Source organism: Phyllobates terribilis, unplaced genomic scaffold (assembly GCF_046119375.1).
Source record: "Phyllobates terribilis strain yellow unplaced genomic scaffold, ASM4611937v1 Scaffold_3__8_contigs__length_932513732, whole genome shotgun sequence".
NCBI classification, from domain to species: Eukaryota; Metazoa; Chordata; class Amphibia; order Anura; family Dendrobatidae; genus Phyllobates; species Phyllobates terribilis.
Genome location: NW_027362763.1, coordinates 379354809 through 379371242, shown reverse-complemented (window position 1 = coordinate 379371242; position 16434 = coordinate 379354809). Strand labels below are relative to the sequence as shown.

The 16434-nt window shown below is 46.9% G+C and overlaps 1 protein-coding gene across 2 annotated transcripts in view; it reads left to right on the top strand.

Moving 5' to 3' along the window:
* Window positions 1-364: 364 nt before the first annotated feature.
* HMGCLL1 (3-hydroxy-3-methylglutaryl-CoA lyase like 1) overlaps window positions 365-16434 on the top strand; it is a 285021-nt gene continuing 268951 nt past the window's right edge. For both annotated transcript variants that reach the window (XM_073673142.1, XM_073673141.1), the window contains exons 1-2: window positions 365-492; window positions 8630-8771. In XM_073673142.1, coding sequence (XP_073529243.1) covers window positions 8676-8771 — 96 coding nt within the window. In that variant the 5' untranslated portion in view covers window positions 365-492; window positions 8630-8675. The remainder of the gene's footprint in view (window positions 493-8629; window positions 8772-16434) is intronic.

Here is a 16434-nt window from a genome sequence, read left to right as displayed (position 1 = left end):
AATAAGCAGTTGTTTGGTGGTCGTTTAGCGCTATGCGTCACACAGTATAAATGGACCCTTACATGAGTGCACGTATTGAGGATTTGGTAAGTAAGCAAATGTCTCCTGCGATAATCTATAAGAAAAAATGTAACAAAAAAAGAACAGTAAAAACATGGTAATAAACCCCCTTACTTTTTTTTACATTTTGAAATATTCCACCAAACAGGTGTATATGGTGATATAGTCATACTCTCATCAATATATAATCTAATTCTGAATGTATTTTTAGATTTATGAAGTAAAAATGCTGGTCTGCATTTGTATAGAGATTTGAGCATAGTGTGGTATTGCCCTTTTAAGCAGCTGTGTATCTTGGCCCCTTTAAGAGAGATGTGATAGCAGCTTTAGCTGAGCATGCCTAGTGCAGAACTGGGATACAGGCAGAAAATGTATACCAGCAACCTGATGGAGTAAAATATACCGAGCAGATTACAGATCTGTATATTATGGGTAAGCATAAAAGCAAATAATACAAAGGTGACCTCTGCAATCAGTGATCAAAAATGTGAAAGGCGTGCTATTTACTGTAATGTGCTGACTATGCAGGCAGACTGCTGCGAAATATAAGGCAGGAAATGGTCATTATTATATTGCCACATTTATTTAACATGACAGGAGTTCTTGGAAATGCTATAGAATAAATGTATTGAATGTTAAGGATGCAGCTTGTGCAGAATAAAAGAATCTAAGCTGGAAAGTAATGCAGAACATATGATGGCATGTTAATTAGTGTGCAGCATTACAAAGCAACATTTTACTGGTACGTATTCTTCAGCAGGTGTTGATATTACTGTTGAAGGAACTTTTATTTCTACATTTCTTGAATTCTTTGATTTTATTTATTTAGAAATTGTACTTGGAATATATTGTCTCACATCAGTTAAGCAGTTTGCGATAAATGATAATTAATTAATACTCTAAGGTTGAGGGTACGCTCACACGAGCTTATAACATGGCCGAGTGCTATCCAATGTTTTATCGCATAGCACTCTGAACAGTGTTAGGACTCGCTCCCACTTGTGATTAAATTGAACGAATGCAATCCGATTAAAATTGGATTGCATCCGTACCAATTTAATCCTATGCTTGTGTTCTCAATGGCATTCTTTTTTCCTGCTCCGATCGGATCGCGATCGGAAGGAAAAAAAAATGCAGGAAGCTGCGATTGCTTGTGTAATTCGGATCGCACACACCCATATAAGTCTATGGGTGTGTGTGAAACCTCGCACTGCACTCGGATATTACCTGAGTGAAGTGCGATTCCCGTCGACAACAGCAACAGAGGAGATGGAGAAATTGATTTATCCATCTCTTCCGCAGTGGTGTGCTGCGATTATCTCATGCGAGAGGATCGGAGCCAGGGTCGGACTGGGGTGCCTAGGGCCCACCAGGGAAACTGTCTCTAGGGGCCCACACTACATCCCACCATAAACGGTTTTATTACTTGTTATGCTTTTCTATAATGCACTATAGTTACATGATTGGCCGCGCTGTGAAGCACTGAGCGGCAGGACTTTCTTCGAACAGTCATTCTGTACTGCCAGAGTCCCTTTAATGGTAACTTGTCACCTTGAAAAACTATATTTATCTGCAGATATAGGGGTAATCTGCAGGTAAATAGGGTTTAAAGCCTGGTTAGACGGCTTATTGGAAAAGCGTTGGCTACACGGAGAAAATTACATTTTATTCTCCCTGCCGCCACTAGCTTCCTGTCATAGGATCGGTGCAAGGAGGGAGACATTACAGTCACCGCGAACTACAAAGTGAGCGTGCTGCAATAACGTCCGGCACCTTGATTGTGACACTTCCATGGAGGCCAACCTCAGGCTGAGCTTCATTGAATGACTAACATGGCAGCAGCACCTGGCAACTAGTGCTGAGCTAGCGTGGTTGGATAAGGTGTGATCCCAGCATGCTCGGGTGTTATCTGAGTATCTTGTAGTGCTCTGCTACTATTCTCGAATCCCCAGGGTAGCATGTTTTGGGGCGGTAGACAGACGCAACACATGCAGGAATTGCCTGTTTGTTAGGTAATCCCTGCATGTGTTGCTTCTGTCTACCGCTGCAAAACATGTTACTGCAGGGACTAGAGCATATTAGCAGAGCACTACAAGATACTCGGATAACACCCGAGCATGCTGGGATCACACCTTATCCGACCACGCTCGCTCAGCACTAGTTGCCAGGTGCTGCTGCCATGTTAGTCATTCAATGAAGCTCAGCCTGAGGTTGTGCTCCATGGAAGTGTCACAATCAAGGTGCCGGACGTTATTGCAGCACGCTCACTTTGTAGTTCGCGGTGACTGTAATGTCTCTTATCCGACCACGCTCACTCAGCACTACTGGCAACCCATCAGCAACCTGCAACTGCGTCACAGGGGGCTGAAGGGAGCAGGTGACTGCATGCACCGGCCATTGTGCTATCTAAATGCCGCTGTCAGTGATTGACAAGGGCACTTAAATACTCAAAACAGCAGCAATCAAGGCGAGCTCTGATCACTGCTGTTACAGGCAGACGCCGGCTATGTAACACAGCCGACATCTGCCCGGTATGGAGCAGGCTCAGCTCCTGAACCCGCTCCATACAAGCACATCCCTATGGTGACAGTTATGACAAGGTTAGCAAATTTCACTTGTCTGTTCCTAAATGTGGAAAGACAAATGGAATTCCTTAACACATGTGAAAGAGACCTAATAGATTTAGTAAAGATGCTCCAAGCATATGAATGTTATTACACACCACAATGCACAGTTACATACACGCATCTTACAAAAATACATATTATTCCAGATACGCAGATGCGCACAAACACGCAGAAGCGCACAAACACATCAGTACATGAATGCATCATCTGAACCACCATCATTTGTAATGTCAGGTCAGCCCGATATATATTTGTATCGCATAAACCTACAACTCCCAGTATGTAATTAACAATAGAGATACTGGGAGTTGTTATCAGTCATCATCAGACTGCGGACCATACAGGAACCACAGTACTGATGAGACACAGGCAGGATCACAAATGAACATTTACATCCAGGTATCTTACCTGAGACGTCTTCTCTGATTAGAGTTGTTCTCTTTCTTTTCTCCATCTTGTCCAGACTCCATGATGACTTTTCTCATCCACAGCTCATCTCTGCAGACTTCCATCTTCTCCGGTCTTCTGCAGCACATCCCCACACGATGCCCTTAAAGATAGCAGAGTCATTATAATGCTCCTGAATAAAAATATCTACACTGAGCCCCTGAATAAACCTAACTCTTACAACGCTCCCTGCACAAAACATGACATACACTCTACCCCTCTTATGGTACCTGCTCTCCACACTGTCCTCTCCTTACCATACTGGTCCCCCTCTCCTCACTGTCCTCTCCTTTCCATACTGGGCCCCCTCTCCACACTGTCATCTCCTTTCCATACTGGGCCCCCTCTCCACACTGTCCTCTCCTTACCATACTGGGCCCCCTGTTCACATTGTCCTCTCACACTGTGTCCCCCCTATACTGTCCAGTCTCTATACTGTGCCCCTTCATCACACTCCCCCTCCTCAGCATACTGTTCCCCCCTTTCTGTGCCCTCACACTGTTTCCCCCATACTGCCGCATCTCTATACCTTCCCCCACACTACCTAGTCTCTGTGCTGTCACCTCACACTTTTCTCCCTCCATACAGTCTCCTCACACTATTCCCCCACTCTCCATACTGTTTCCTCATACATCCCCCTTCCCCATTCTGTTCCTGCACTCATTCCCACCCCTCCTCTGGTTCATCATACTGTTTCTTCACACATCTCCCCATTATGTCTCCTAAAATTTCTCTCCCATCTCTCCCCAAATATAATAAATCTTCGGAAGACCACACAGACATGCAGAAACGCGCTTACACACACGAAAACAAGCGCACACAGACACATACTAAGGGCTCTTTCACACATCAGTACATGCGGTGACAGTTTCCACACGTACCAGAGACATTGGTACACGTAGACCCATTCAAATGAATGTTTTTACCTGCTGCACCTCCCACAAAACATCCCGCACACTGATGACAACGCTCTTCCTAAGCACCAGGTGCTGAACGCTGCTCTCATCATAGATCCCTGCCGGCGCTGCGATCAGCAGCAGCGGAGTCAATGATGAGAGTAGTAGTCTACTCCCGCCGTGTAGAACTGTAAAAATAGGAATAAAATAAAAAAATCCTTATACTCACCTCTCCTAAGCGTCACCCGCTGTAATCCGTGCAAGCGCTCATGCCAAGGAGAACGACTCCTGCAGCGAGTGGGCCCCGGAGCTGCGCTCAACAAGGGGTGCCCTGTCAATCACTGAGCGCAGCTCCGGGGCCCGCTCGCTGCAGGAGTCATTCTCCTCGGCGTGAGCGCTCACACGGATCACAGCGGGTGACGCTTAGGAGAGGTGAGTATAAGGATTCTTTTATTTTATTCCTGTTTTTACAGTTGGACACGGAGGGAGTAGACTACTACTCTCATCATTGACCCTGCTGCTGCTGATCGCAGCACCGGCAGGGATCTATGATGAGGGCAGCGCTCAGCACCCGGCTCTTGGGAACAGCGCTAACTGTACACTGATTCCCAAGCGCCGATACGTGTCACACGGATGACACACAGGTGGACACGGATATCTCCAGTCCCGTAAATATCAGGACATGTGAAAGAGCCCTAATATGCACACACAGATACACATACTCACAGAAATGGGGACACGTACACACGCAGGCAAGCACACACAGAAATGCACACGCAGTCATGCTCAGACACACTCAGACAATCACACACAAAAATGCAGACACACAGGGAAGTACGCACACGTGTGAAGACATATATACACACGTAGACATGCAGGCACTCAAATACATACACACAAACACATGCAGGCATATACAGTACACACACGCAAGCAGGCATATACACACACACTGTACACACACAGGCATATACACACACACTGTACACACACAGGCATATACACACACACACAGGCAGGCATATACACACACACACACACAGGCATATACACACACACACACACACACATGCAGGCATATACACACACACACACACACATGCAGGCATATACACACACACACACACACATGCAGGCATATACACACACACACACATGCAGGCATATACACCCACACAGCCATATACACCCACACATGCAGGCATATACACACACACACACACACATGCAGGCATATACACACACACACACACACACACATGCAGGCATATACACACACATGCAGGCATATACACACACACACATGCAGGCATATACACACACATGCAGGCATATACATACACACATGCAGGCATATACACACACACACACATGCAGGCATATACACACACATGCAGGCATATACACACACACACACATGCAGGCATATACACACACACACACACACATGCAGGCATATACTCACACACACAGCCATATACACACACACACATGCAGGCATATACACACACACAGCCATATACACACACACACATGCAGGCATATACACACACACACACACACATGCAGGCATATACACACACACACACATGCAGGCATATACTCACACACACAGCCATATACACACACACACATGCAGGCATATACACACACACACAGCCATATACACACACACACATGCAGGCATATACACACACACACAGCCATATACATACACACACACACACATGCAGGCATATACACACACACAGCCATATACACACACACACATGCAGGCATATACACACACACAGCCATATACACACACACACACATGCAGGCATATACACACACACACAGCCATATACACACACACACACACATGCAGGCATATACACACACACACACACACATGCAGGCATACACACACACACACTCACACACACGCAGGCATATACACACACAGCCATATACACATGCAGGGATATACACACACAGCCATATACACACACACACACATGCAGGCATATACACACACAGCCATATACACACACACACACACACACATGCAGGCATACACACACATATACACACACACACATATATATACACACACGCAGGCATATATATATACACACACACACAGCCATATAACTCACCCATAAAAACGTTATTGAATATTTGGCACGGTGCTCTTGACATGAAATTGAAGCAGTGAGAGCTGTATGCCTGCAGCCTTGTTTCCAATTCCAGGCCAGGCCACATTCCACATATCCAGCCCCGGAGCCGGTATAAAAAAGCCCAGAGTCAGAGCAGGAGAGAAGGGGGCGGTGCCACCACCTGGTCGGGAGCCGGTATTACTACAGGGGAGCAGGCCAGAGCAGATATGGAGCCGGGATGGGACCGTATCAGAAGCCCGGGAGCAGGGAGAGCAGAGCGAGACATCAGCTTCGGTGGCGCCGGCGTTTCATAGGACGGCCCCGGAGCAGAGAGAGCACTGCAGAGCGCGGCCGCGGCGTATCAGAGGCCAGGAGAGAGCGGCGTCAGCGTCACCACAGTCTGCCAGCCAGCGGGAAAGCAGAGTGCAGTGCGTGTCACCGCCCAGAAAGAATCCATCCTCTTAGTGTCAGAGACTCACGTGGTAAGTATGCTGCATGCACGTCACTGCAGGCCCGCTGTCACCAATGAATGTGCCATGCGCGCGACGCTACATTTGATTCAGCCGCGCTTTTAAAGGGCTCACACTTTTAAAGGCCCCCCACCACCAATTTTCTCACTCTCATATCGGGGCCCACCAGGAAATTTCCCGATTTCCCGCCAGGCCAGACCGACCCTGATCGGAGCACTGATAGTCAGCTTACCCTCACAGCAGAGTAGGAGCCGAGTGTCATTAACATATCACATCCGATGCTCTCGGATCACATCTGATACGCTAGTGGAACCCTGGTCTTATACTATGGGGTGGCACGAGAAAACAATCACAGCTTGCTGCTAGTGCATCCGATCGGATCACACTCACCCATTCTAGTCTATGGGTGCGTGTAAAACATCAGACTGCACTCGGATGTCCATAAAGCACCCTATAAACTGTATGATGGTCCTCGCAGCTCGCTGTATACTGGCCCCCACAGCTCCCTATATACTGTATGATGGCCCCCACAGCTCGCTATGCACTGTATGATAGTCCCTCAGCTCCCTATACACTCTATGATGGTCCGCACAGCTCCCTATGCTCTGTATGATGGTCCATACAGTTCCTTACTGTATGATGGTCCATACCGTTCCCTATATGCTATATTATGGTCCATAAAAGCTCCCTATAAACTGTATGATCATCCGCACAGCTCCCTATGCACTATAAGATGGTCCCCACCGCTCCCTATATACTGTATGATGGTCCCTACAGTTCCTTATGCACTGTATGATGGTCAGTACAGCTCCCTATATGATGACCCCCACAGTTTCTGATATATAGTTTGACGATTTCCACAGCTCCCTATATATTGTAGCTCCCGATACACTGAATGATGGTCTTCACAGCCCCTTATATACTGTATGATGTCCCCTGCAGCCCCATATATACTGTATTATGATACCTCACAGCCTCTTATATACTATATTATGGCTTCCACAACTCCTTATATATAGTATGATGACACCCACAGCTCCATTTATCCTGTATTATGGTCCCCACAGCCCCTTATACACTGAATTATGGCCTCACAGCTACTTATATATATTATGATGGCCCATACAGCTCCTTATATCCTGTATTATGGACCTCATAGGTCTCTATGTCCTGTATGACGGCCCCACAGCTCGATATATACTTAATATAACCCCCACAGCCTATTATACACTATATCATGGCCCCCGCAGCTCATTATTTAGTACAATGGCCCCCACAGCTCCCTATATTCTGTATTATAAACCCCAAAGCTCCCCATTTATACGTCTCTTCAGACTTATATAACCGGCCAACAGAGGCGATGCGATGTAATGACGTCATCTAGCCACCTGCGTGGGTACGCTGATCTCATTAGCCACAGGCATATGGTAAGCCTGCAGATTACGAGACAGATGGTGATAGAGCATGGAGCTTGTGCCTTGCTGCTCTATCACGGGATTGAACCGTGTCAGTGTCATATTGACTCTAACATAGTTCAATGCGGAGGTTGCAGGAGACCCGGGATTTGGGCAAGAAGACACCCCTGACCTATCCTAAGGATAAGTCATCAATGTTAAAGTCTGGGACAACCCCTTTAAGGGGTTAGGTCATGATTATGATATCATTGCCTGAACGGAGAGTGTCTCTTGCTCTGGAGACCTTCCCGCGGACCACCCAGTTATTTGAAAGGTTCAGTTGGTATTATGCAATTCACTTCCCTCATGGTGCTGCTGTAGGAAAAATTAACCCCTACTGCCAGATTTTCTCTCAAAACAACAGCAGATCACAGGGACACTTAAGAGTGGGGCAGTTTGCATTGAGTTTATTTTCAAAGGTGGCTTCTAATAAGTAGTCATTTTGCAAATTGAACAAACTCTTTAAAAGAGAACATAATATGTCATGCAAATCACATAAAGCAATTGTACAAGTCACATGTTTTTCTTTTGTTTCAGTTATTTGTTAATTAGAACAAGCCAGTCCGACTGTTTATTGTGGGTGATGGGTAACGTCCCAACGGCAGTTAAGCATTGTCTCAGTTACCAACATCTTCTAAAAGATCAAAACTGGATTGGAGATGTAACAACTTCTGAACAAGTACAGTATTAAAAAATATTTTTTGTGGCATGTTTTTTTTATTGCATATGTAGGTTTTCTGTATGTATCTGTATAGAAATGTATGTGTTTATGTACATGTGTGTTTACACGTACATGTGTGGTTTCAGTACAGCTACCTAGTATAGTAAATCTTTCCATGTAATTAATAGTTTTTTAGTAGTAAGGTGTCAGGAGCCAATGGATGGAGGATTTTTAATTAGGGTACTCTTTTAATCATTGTCATACCAGGTCTCTCAAGTTCCCTGCTTGAATGTCAGAATGCACATCATATTCCATTCACTTTTCTTTGATAGTGGTGTAATGTACCAGAGTAGTAGGACCAGAAGCACTATTAGGCCCAGACGTAGGTGCCGAGTGGTGGTATGACTCTTCTGCGGTGCTGTGCAGTTTGGGGTGTCACGGTGCTTCTACCTGGTTCCTGGCGCTCCAGACCCGTTAGCAGGGTACATCTAGCGAATTCAGAGGTAGGTAGGAAGAAGGCAAACTAGACTTTGTATGAACAGTTCAAATGGTTTACTGCATCACAGATCAAGGAATCACAGCTCGTCCAGCATTTAGATGCAACACTGGTTTTCCATACATGTGCCGACTGGACGGCAATGGGACTGATACTCTGATATGGTAAAAGGTTTGGCCTTGTTGTGATGGGCGTTAAAAAGATTGTCTGGCAAGATATGTAATCCTAGCAGCCCTTGTACACTACGCCTCACCTCTAGACAGGCTTGACTCTTTGTAACCGCCAACTGCCAACTCTCCCTGGTCACCATAGTGACCAGACTATAGAGGCTATTGATCAGAAGTTCTCGAATACAGACCATTGCTGACCCTTATACCACCACCTGCTGGTCTCCAGTGGTATTACAGAGCAGCGATTTATATATAATTTAACAGAATGTCACCAGGCAAAACATCAAAGCCTGAATTATTCACTGGTGCCTATGAATGCAGAAATATTTGTAATGGTCTCTTTTGGGTCATTACATACCCCTTTGAAGAAGAACCAAGCTGCCCCCGGCTTGCCTAAGAGGTCTCGGCTAAATAGTTGATGGGGGCGTTTTCCTGTAACCACCCAGATGTGTGGTGTACACCTGAAGAGAATGCCTTTTTCCTATCATAGTGTAACTTATGGAGATTCTGGTTACTAGTGTTCTAGAACTTCACTTGAGTTCACGAGGCAACTCTTCATGCTTCTTGTAGCTCCCATGTATGCTAACTGCCACTGACTCATACCCAGTTTCCTGACTAGGCTTTGACTAAAGTGTATTTTACTTCCTACTAAAATTAGTGTACTATGGCAAAGACTAGTCTAGCAGACTCCTCATGTCTTTGAACTCTAAAGAACGCAAGGAGAGTGGGGGCATGGTTATCCCAACCACTTAACTAGTTGAACCAATCTACATTTAGAAGGGTGTCATGATACAGTTATCTCTTCAAGCTCATCAAGGCCTGTAATTACTCTGAACGCTTCATCACCTTGATAACTTCGAGTGTATATGTGTGCCTGCTTTTGACCTAGTGTGTAAGTCTCACTGATGCGCAACATATATTACCCAAGACCCAAGACACATTATCCGCTAGCTCCAGCTTCATTTAAGGAGACCTCTGGTTAAGAGTATATGCAATTTAAGTACATTTCCTAGGATTCTAGCTACACAGTGAAATAAAACCATTACATATTGATCCTCAGAGGCAGGGCTTTTCTGTGGGAGTAGCTCTCTGGAACACTTGAGATATTCAGCACTGGAACCATGGTTTCTTCTTATTTCGGACCTACATAGCATATCTATTCTATGAAACCTTTAGTTAGCAAAGATTCCATATTTTTAAAAGCAATGAGTCCCATCTTTCAGTGCAATGAGTCTTTTGGTGAAGTGCAATAGATTTTGAAAACCATTACACTGCGGCTCCCAAATGGCAGAAGGAGTCCACACAATGGGCACAAGTACTTGAACAGAATAACTGGGGTTAGCTTGTAAAACTAGAAAAACCACAAACAGGGTGCTTTCCAGTGAAAAACAGGATCACGGGGAGCTCAAGTATTCATCTAAGTCCTATCCCCGGGCACATGGCTTCAAATGTTACACAACGGTAGGATGAGGTACTTATGGTTGAAGAGGTGACTCTAGACTTTGGATCTAGGGTTTGGAGGAAGAGGAACTTTCTTGTGCTCTTCAGACAACTCATAACTGCACAGATAAGAGGGAAGTCATGTCATCCCTTGTTCTCCCTTTGAGACCTTTGCAGAGTGTCCTGAGAATTCTCCACCAGAAGTGGACTTCTTGCAGGTTCAGAGTTTCTAAGCAAAGCAACCCGTTTCTCTGGAGAGACAATATCCTCAATTGAAGGTGGAGAAGGGGCAAGAGGTTTCTGTGGAGACCCCGCCCGAATGGTGGTTGTTAATATAGGTATCCTCACCAGGACCTGCGGCAACAAGGACAATTGAAGTGGGTCAGGTAAATAAGACATCTCAAAGGAAGACCCCCTTGAAGAAGACGATGGCCCAGTTGGCTGTCTTTCTCTTGATAGTTGCTGAGGAATGGCCTCTTGCAGGCACTTTTTCAGCCAGTTATGGTGTACTTTTTGGGTACCTTGGTCCTCTCGATAAATCAGGTAGACTTCAGGAGAGAGACTGTCCCTAACTACATATGGCTCACGCTCCCATCTGCTATCTCGCTTACTGATCAGTTGATTGTTCTTAACCCACACTTGATCCCCTGACTGCAAGGGCTCGGCACTTGCATGGAGGTCAAAGTTTTGGTTCTGTCTTTGTTGGGCCTTTTCAATTCTAGAGTCCATAATTCCTCTGGAATCTTCTAAGCGTCTCTGGTGCTCTTTGACCCAATCAGACTGATGAAGGAGAGGCTCGGAGTCTGGTCCACAAATATCCAAAGCAATGTCAGCAGACAAGTGTCCATCAGATAGTAAGGTGTATCCTGTGGAGCAGTGCGTGGTATTATTGTAGAGATACACCAGTTCAGGCAGAAGTCTTGGCCAGTCCATTCACTGGTGTGTGGGAATCGTCTTGAGCATGCTAATTAGGGTTTGGTTCATCTACTCGCACAGATCATTTCCCTGGGGAGGATAGGAGGTAGTTCTCAGCTTCTTGCAATTATATAGTGCCCACAGCTCCTGAAACAACTGAGACTTGAAGGCCGACCCTTGATCTTTGAGAATCTTTTTAGGGCTACCATAGGGTAAGATGAAACTTTTCCACAAGGCAACTACTTTGTGTAGTGGTCGATGACCGTCATAGCATACGTAAACCCAGACCGACTAGGCTCCAGATTGACATGGTCAATGGCTACCAGATCTAAGGGGCTCTTGCTCACGATGGGATGAAGAGGAGCACGCTGATTATTCCTTTCACCCCTGGCCACAGCACAGGTGGGGCACTCTCGACACCAAGCCTCGATGTCAGCTCTCATGTTGATCCAATAGAACCGTCGCCTGATAGTGGCCTCTGTCTTTTGGATCCAAAAGTGACCAGATTGGTTATGATTAGTGTTGAGTGAACATGCTCGACACTGCTCGGTACTCGCCCGAGCATCACGCTACTCGGGATGTTCGGCGAGCACCGAGCATTTCCGGGTTACTCGGGCGGGAGCTCGGGTCTCCGCCCTGCATGTTTGGCGCTCTTTACAGAGCCGATGAACATGCAGGGATTGCCAGCCAGTCACTGTAATGCTGCAGCCATGTTGGTTGTGGGCATTGCAGTGATTGGCTGGCCGCACAGCGTCACCTCGAGTATTTAAAACCGGGCGCCACCATCATGGACACAGTCGCTCCGGATTAGACAGTGTAGGGACAGCGCTGCTGATTTAGGGAGAGATATAAACTGCGAAATAGTTAGTGTAGGGTCTGTAAAGGCTGCCAGAACAAACAAACAGTCCTTTTCAGGACTAATATCCATCCCAGATACCAGGCAGGCAGGCTGTATAGGAGACACAGTGGTTATACCAGCAAACACTGCATTACAGTCCTGTGTGCTCCTGTTGCTGAAATTGCTGGACTTAGCACCAGGTGTCGGGGGCCAGGAAAAATCCTTTTTTTTTTTCATCTAAATCCTCCTTTTTTTTTCCTCCTTCACACTGTACAAATACCCGTCTAATTAACCTTTGGTGTCCCCCCCCCCCAAAAAAAAAGCGTTTCTCTGATTTTTCAGACACAAATATAACTGTTGAAAATAGTCTGGTGTAGGCTAGAGAAACAGAAGTGTTGTTTTGCACTTCCACGGTTCAAACCTCTGTATTATCCATTTTGGGCCATTTGTATCTAAAAAAAAAAACAGTTTGAGTGTGTCGCTCACTGTTCAGCCACAAATCTATATATTTAAAAAAGTCTGGTATACCCCAGTAAACAATAACTGTGGTTTTGCCATCCCACGGTAAAAAACCTCTATTATTCAGGTTTTGGTATATTTTCCGTAAAGAAAAACAGTAGTGTCTCCTGACTGTTGTGACACAAAAATATATCTGTTGAAAATAGTCTTGTGTAGGCCCGACATCCCAGTGTGGTTTCGCAGTTCCATGGGTCAAATCGCTGTACTATCCCGTTTTGGGCCTTTGGTATCTAAAAAAAAAGCAGTTTGAGTGTGTCGCTCACTGTTCAGCCGCAAATATCTCTATTTAAAAAAGTGTGGTATACCCCAGTAAACAATAACTGTGGTTTTCCTCTTCCACGGTTCTAATCTACTCTTTATTACCCTTTTTCCATTGATAGTGCAAGTGTAAGCTATTTTACTTCATTTTCAATGGGCAAGGCGCATGGCAATGGACGTGGAAGTGGACGTTCTGGTGATGGTTCGTGCAGAGGACGGGGCCGTGGCCAAGGTGAAAATGTGCCACAACCAACAGCCACATCTTCTCGCTCCCACTTCTTGACCGAATCACTAGTGAAGCACAGAACAACACCAGTATTGAGAACTGATCAGTGTGAATAGGTTATTAATTGGATAGCAGATAATACTTCCAGTTACCTGGGCACCACCACCTCCGGTCTGTCTTCCACACGGTCAACTCTTAGTAGCCGTGAGTCTCGACCGCATACTCCTCCGCACCCTGATGCTCCGTCCTCCCACCATGCCAAGAGTCGTCAGACAGCAAGTGATCCCACACTTGGACACTCTGAAGAGCTGTTCACTGGTCCATTTCCATATTTGGGCCCCTCGCCTGATACGCTTGAAGTGGTGGAAGAGGAGATCCCATGTTGCGATGCCCAAATATTTGAACAGCCACTGCCACAGAAAGTCGACGTTGGCAATCTGTCACAAGAGGTGGACGATGACGAGACACAATTGCCAGGAAGTGAGGAGGAGGATCGTGGTGTGCAAGTGGAAGAGGAGGAGGTGGTGGATGATCTAGTAACTGACCCAACGTGGAAGGAGGACATGCAGAGTGATGCCAGCAGCACACAGGGGGAGGGAGGCAGAGTATCCCAACAGGAAGGAAGAAGCAGTGTGGTGGCCGCAGACAGAAGGCAGGCAACCATTCCCTGTAACACCAACACGAGGGCGTTGCCAGTACAAGCGTTAGGTCTTCCAGAGTCTGGAATTTTTTTAAAGACTCTGCTGATAACCCCAAAAAGGCCATATGTTCCACCTGCCATGCCAGCATCAGCAGGGGTGACAAAACTACCAGCCTGACCACCACCAGCATGATCAGGCACATGGCAGCAAAGCACCCGACTTTGTGGGGCGAAACCCAGGGTCCACGACCAGTGTCAGCGGGTGTCACCACTGCTTCTTCCACTGTTGTGCGTGCAATAGAACCCCCTGTTGTGTGTGCAAGGCAATCCCCTGTCCATACTGCATGTAAAGATGCACCCTTCTCTCAGTCTTCATTTGTTATGGCAGTTTCTCAAGAAACAGCATCAACGTCCACGTCCACGTCCCAACGCAGCGTTCAATTGTCCATATCCTAGACCTTTGAACGAAAGCGGAAATTCGCAGCTAACGCCCCATAGGCCACAGTCCTAAATTCGCACATTTCACGACTGCTTGCATTGGAAATGTTGCCTTTTAGGCTGGTGGAGACGGAATCCTTCCGCAATCTTATGGCGGTGGCCGTCCCTCGGTACTCGGTCCCCAGCCGACACTATTTTGCCCGGTGTGCCATCCCCGCACTACACAAGCACGTGTCCCAAAGCATCTGCCGTGCCCTCAACAACGCAGTTACTGGGAGAGTCCACCTGACAACGGACACGTGGACAAGTGCTTGTGGCCAGGGACGGTACATCTCTCTGACGGCACACTGGGTAAACATAGTGGAAGCCGGGACCCAGTCGGACCTTTGGACGGAACACATCCTCCCCACACCGAGGATTGCGGGCCCTATGTCAGTCAGAGTTGCCCCCACAGTGTACAGCTCCTGCGCATCCTCCTCCTCCTCCTCCTCATGTTCAGCCTCGATCTCAGATATCACATCAGTTACAAGCTGGAAGCATTGCAGTACTGCCTCTGCCAAGCGGCAACAGGCTGTGCTGAAACTCATAAGCTTAGGTGATAAACCTCACACTGCTTGTGAGTTGTGGACAGCTGTGAAAGAGCAGGCAGATCTGTGGCTGAGACCGCTGAACCTACATCCCGGCATGGTCGTGTGTGACAATGGCCGTAACCTGGTGGCGGCTCTGAGGCGAGGTGAGATCACACACTTACCATGCCTGGCTCATGTGCTTAACCTCGTGGTTCAGCGGTTTCTTAAATCGTACCCCGAGTTGCCAGATCTGCTCGTGAAAGTACGCCGCCTGTCAGCTCATTTTCACAAGTCGGCTACAGCTTCCGCTGCCCTTGCTGTGTTGCAGCAGCGTTTGCAGCTTCCGGCACACCGACTGGTGTGTGATGTCCCCACACGTTGGAACTCTACCCTCCACATGTTGCAAAGTATTTGTGAGCAGAAGAGAGCAGTTGTGGAGTACCAGCTGCAACAAGGCCGTCGATATTCAGGTCAGACTCCACACATAAGACCTCAGGAGTGGACCTGGATGTCTGACATATGTACCATCCTGACAAACTTTGAGGAGGCCACCAAGATGGTGAGTGGCGATAACGCCATCATTATTGTCAGCATCCCACTTGTCTGTCTTTTGCAATGCTCTCTGCAGAGAATTAAAGAGGAGGCATTGCAGCCAGAGTATGATGAGATGGATCAAGAAGCCGTAGCGGGCGATTACACACAGCCTAGCCTCATCTCATCCCAACGTGCATTGGGGGACAATGAGGGAGAGGAGGAGGAGGAGGAGGAGGAAGAACAGGAGCTGCTATCATGCGTTGTAGACGGTAGTACCTGTACAAGTGTCATACCGTCAGTTCAGCGTGGGTGGCCTGAGGACAGGGGGGAGGAGGAAGAGGAGGAGGAGAGCATGGTCAGTCGTCATCTTGGTGAGGACACGGAAATCTTGCCCGTTACCAGTCTGGCACGCATGGCTGACTTTATGTTACGCTGCCTTAACCGTGACCCTCGCGTTGTCAAAATGTTGGGTGACAGTCATTACTGGTTGATGACACTTGTAGACCCCCGCTACAAGGAGAACTTTCACTCTCTTATTCCTGAGGTGGAGAGGTCTACAAAAATGGGGCAGTACCAGAAGGCCCTTGCTGCAGAACTCTTAAAAAAATTCCCATCTGAACACGCTAGCGGCAGAGGTC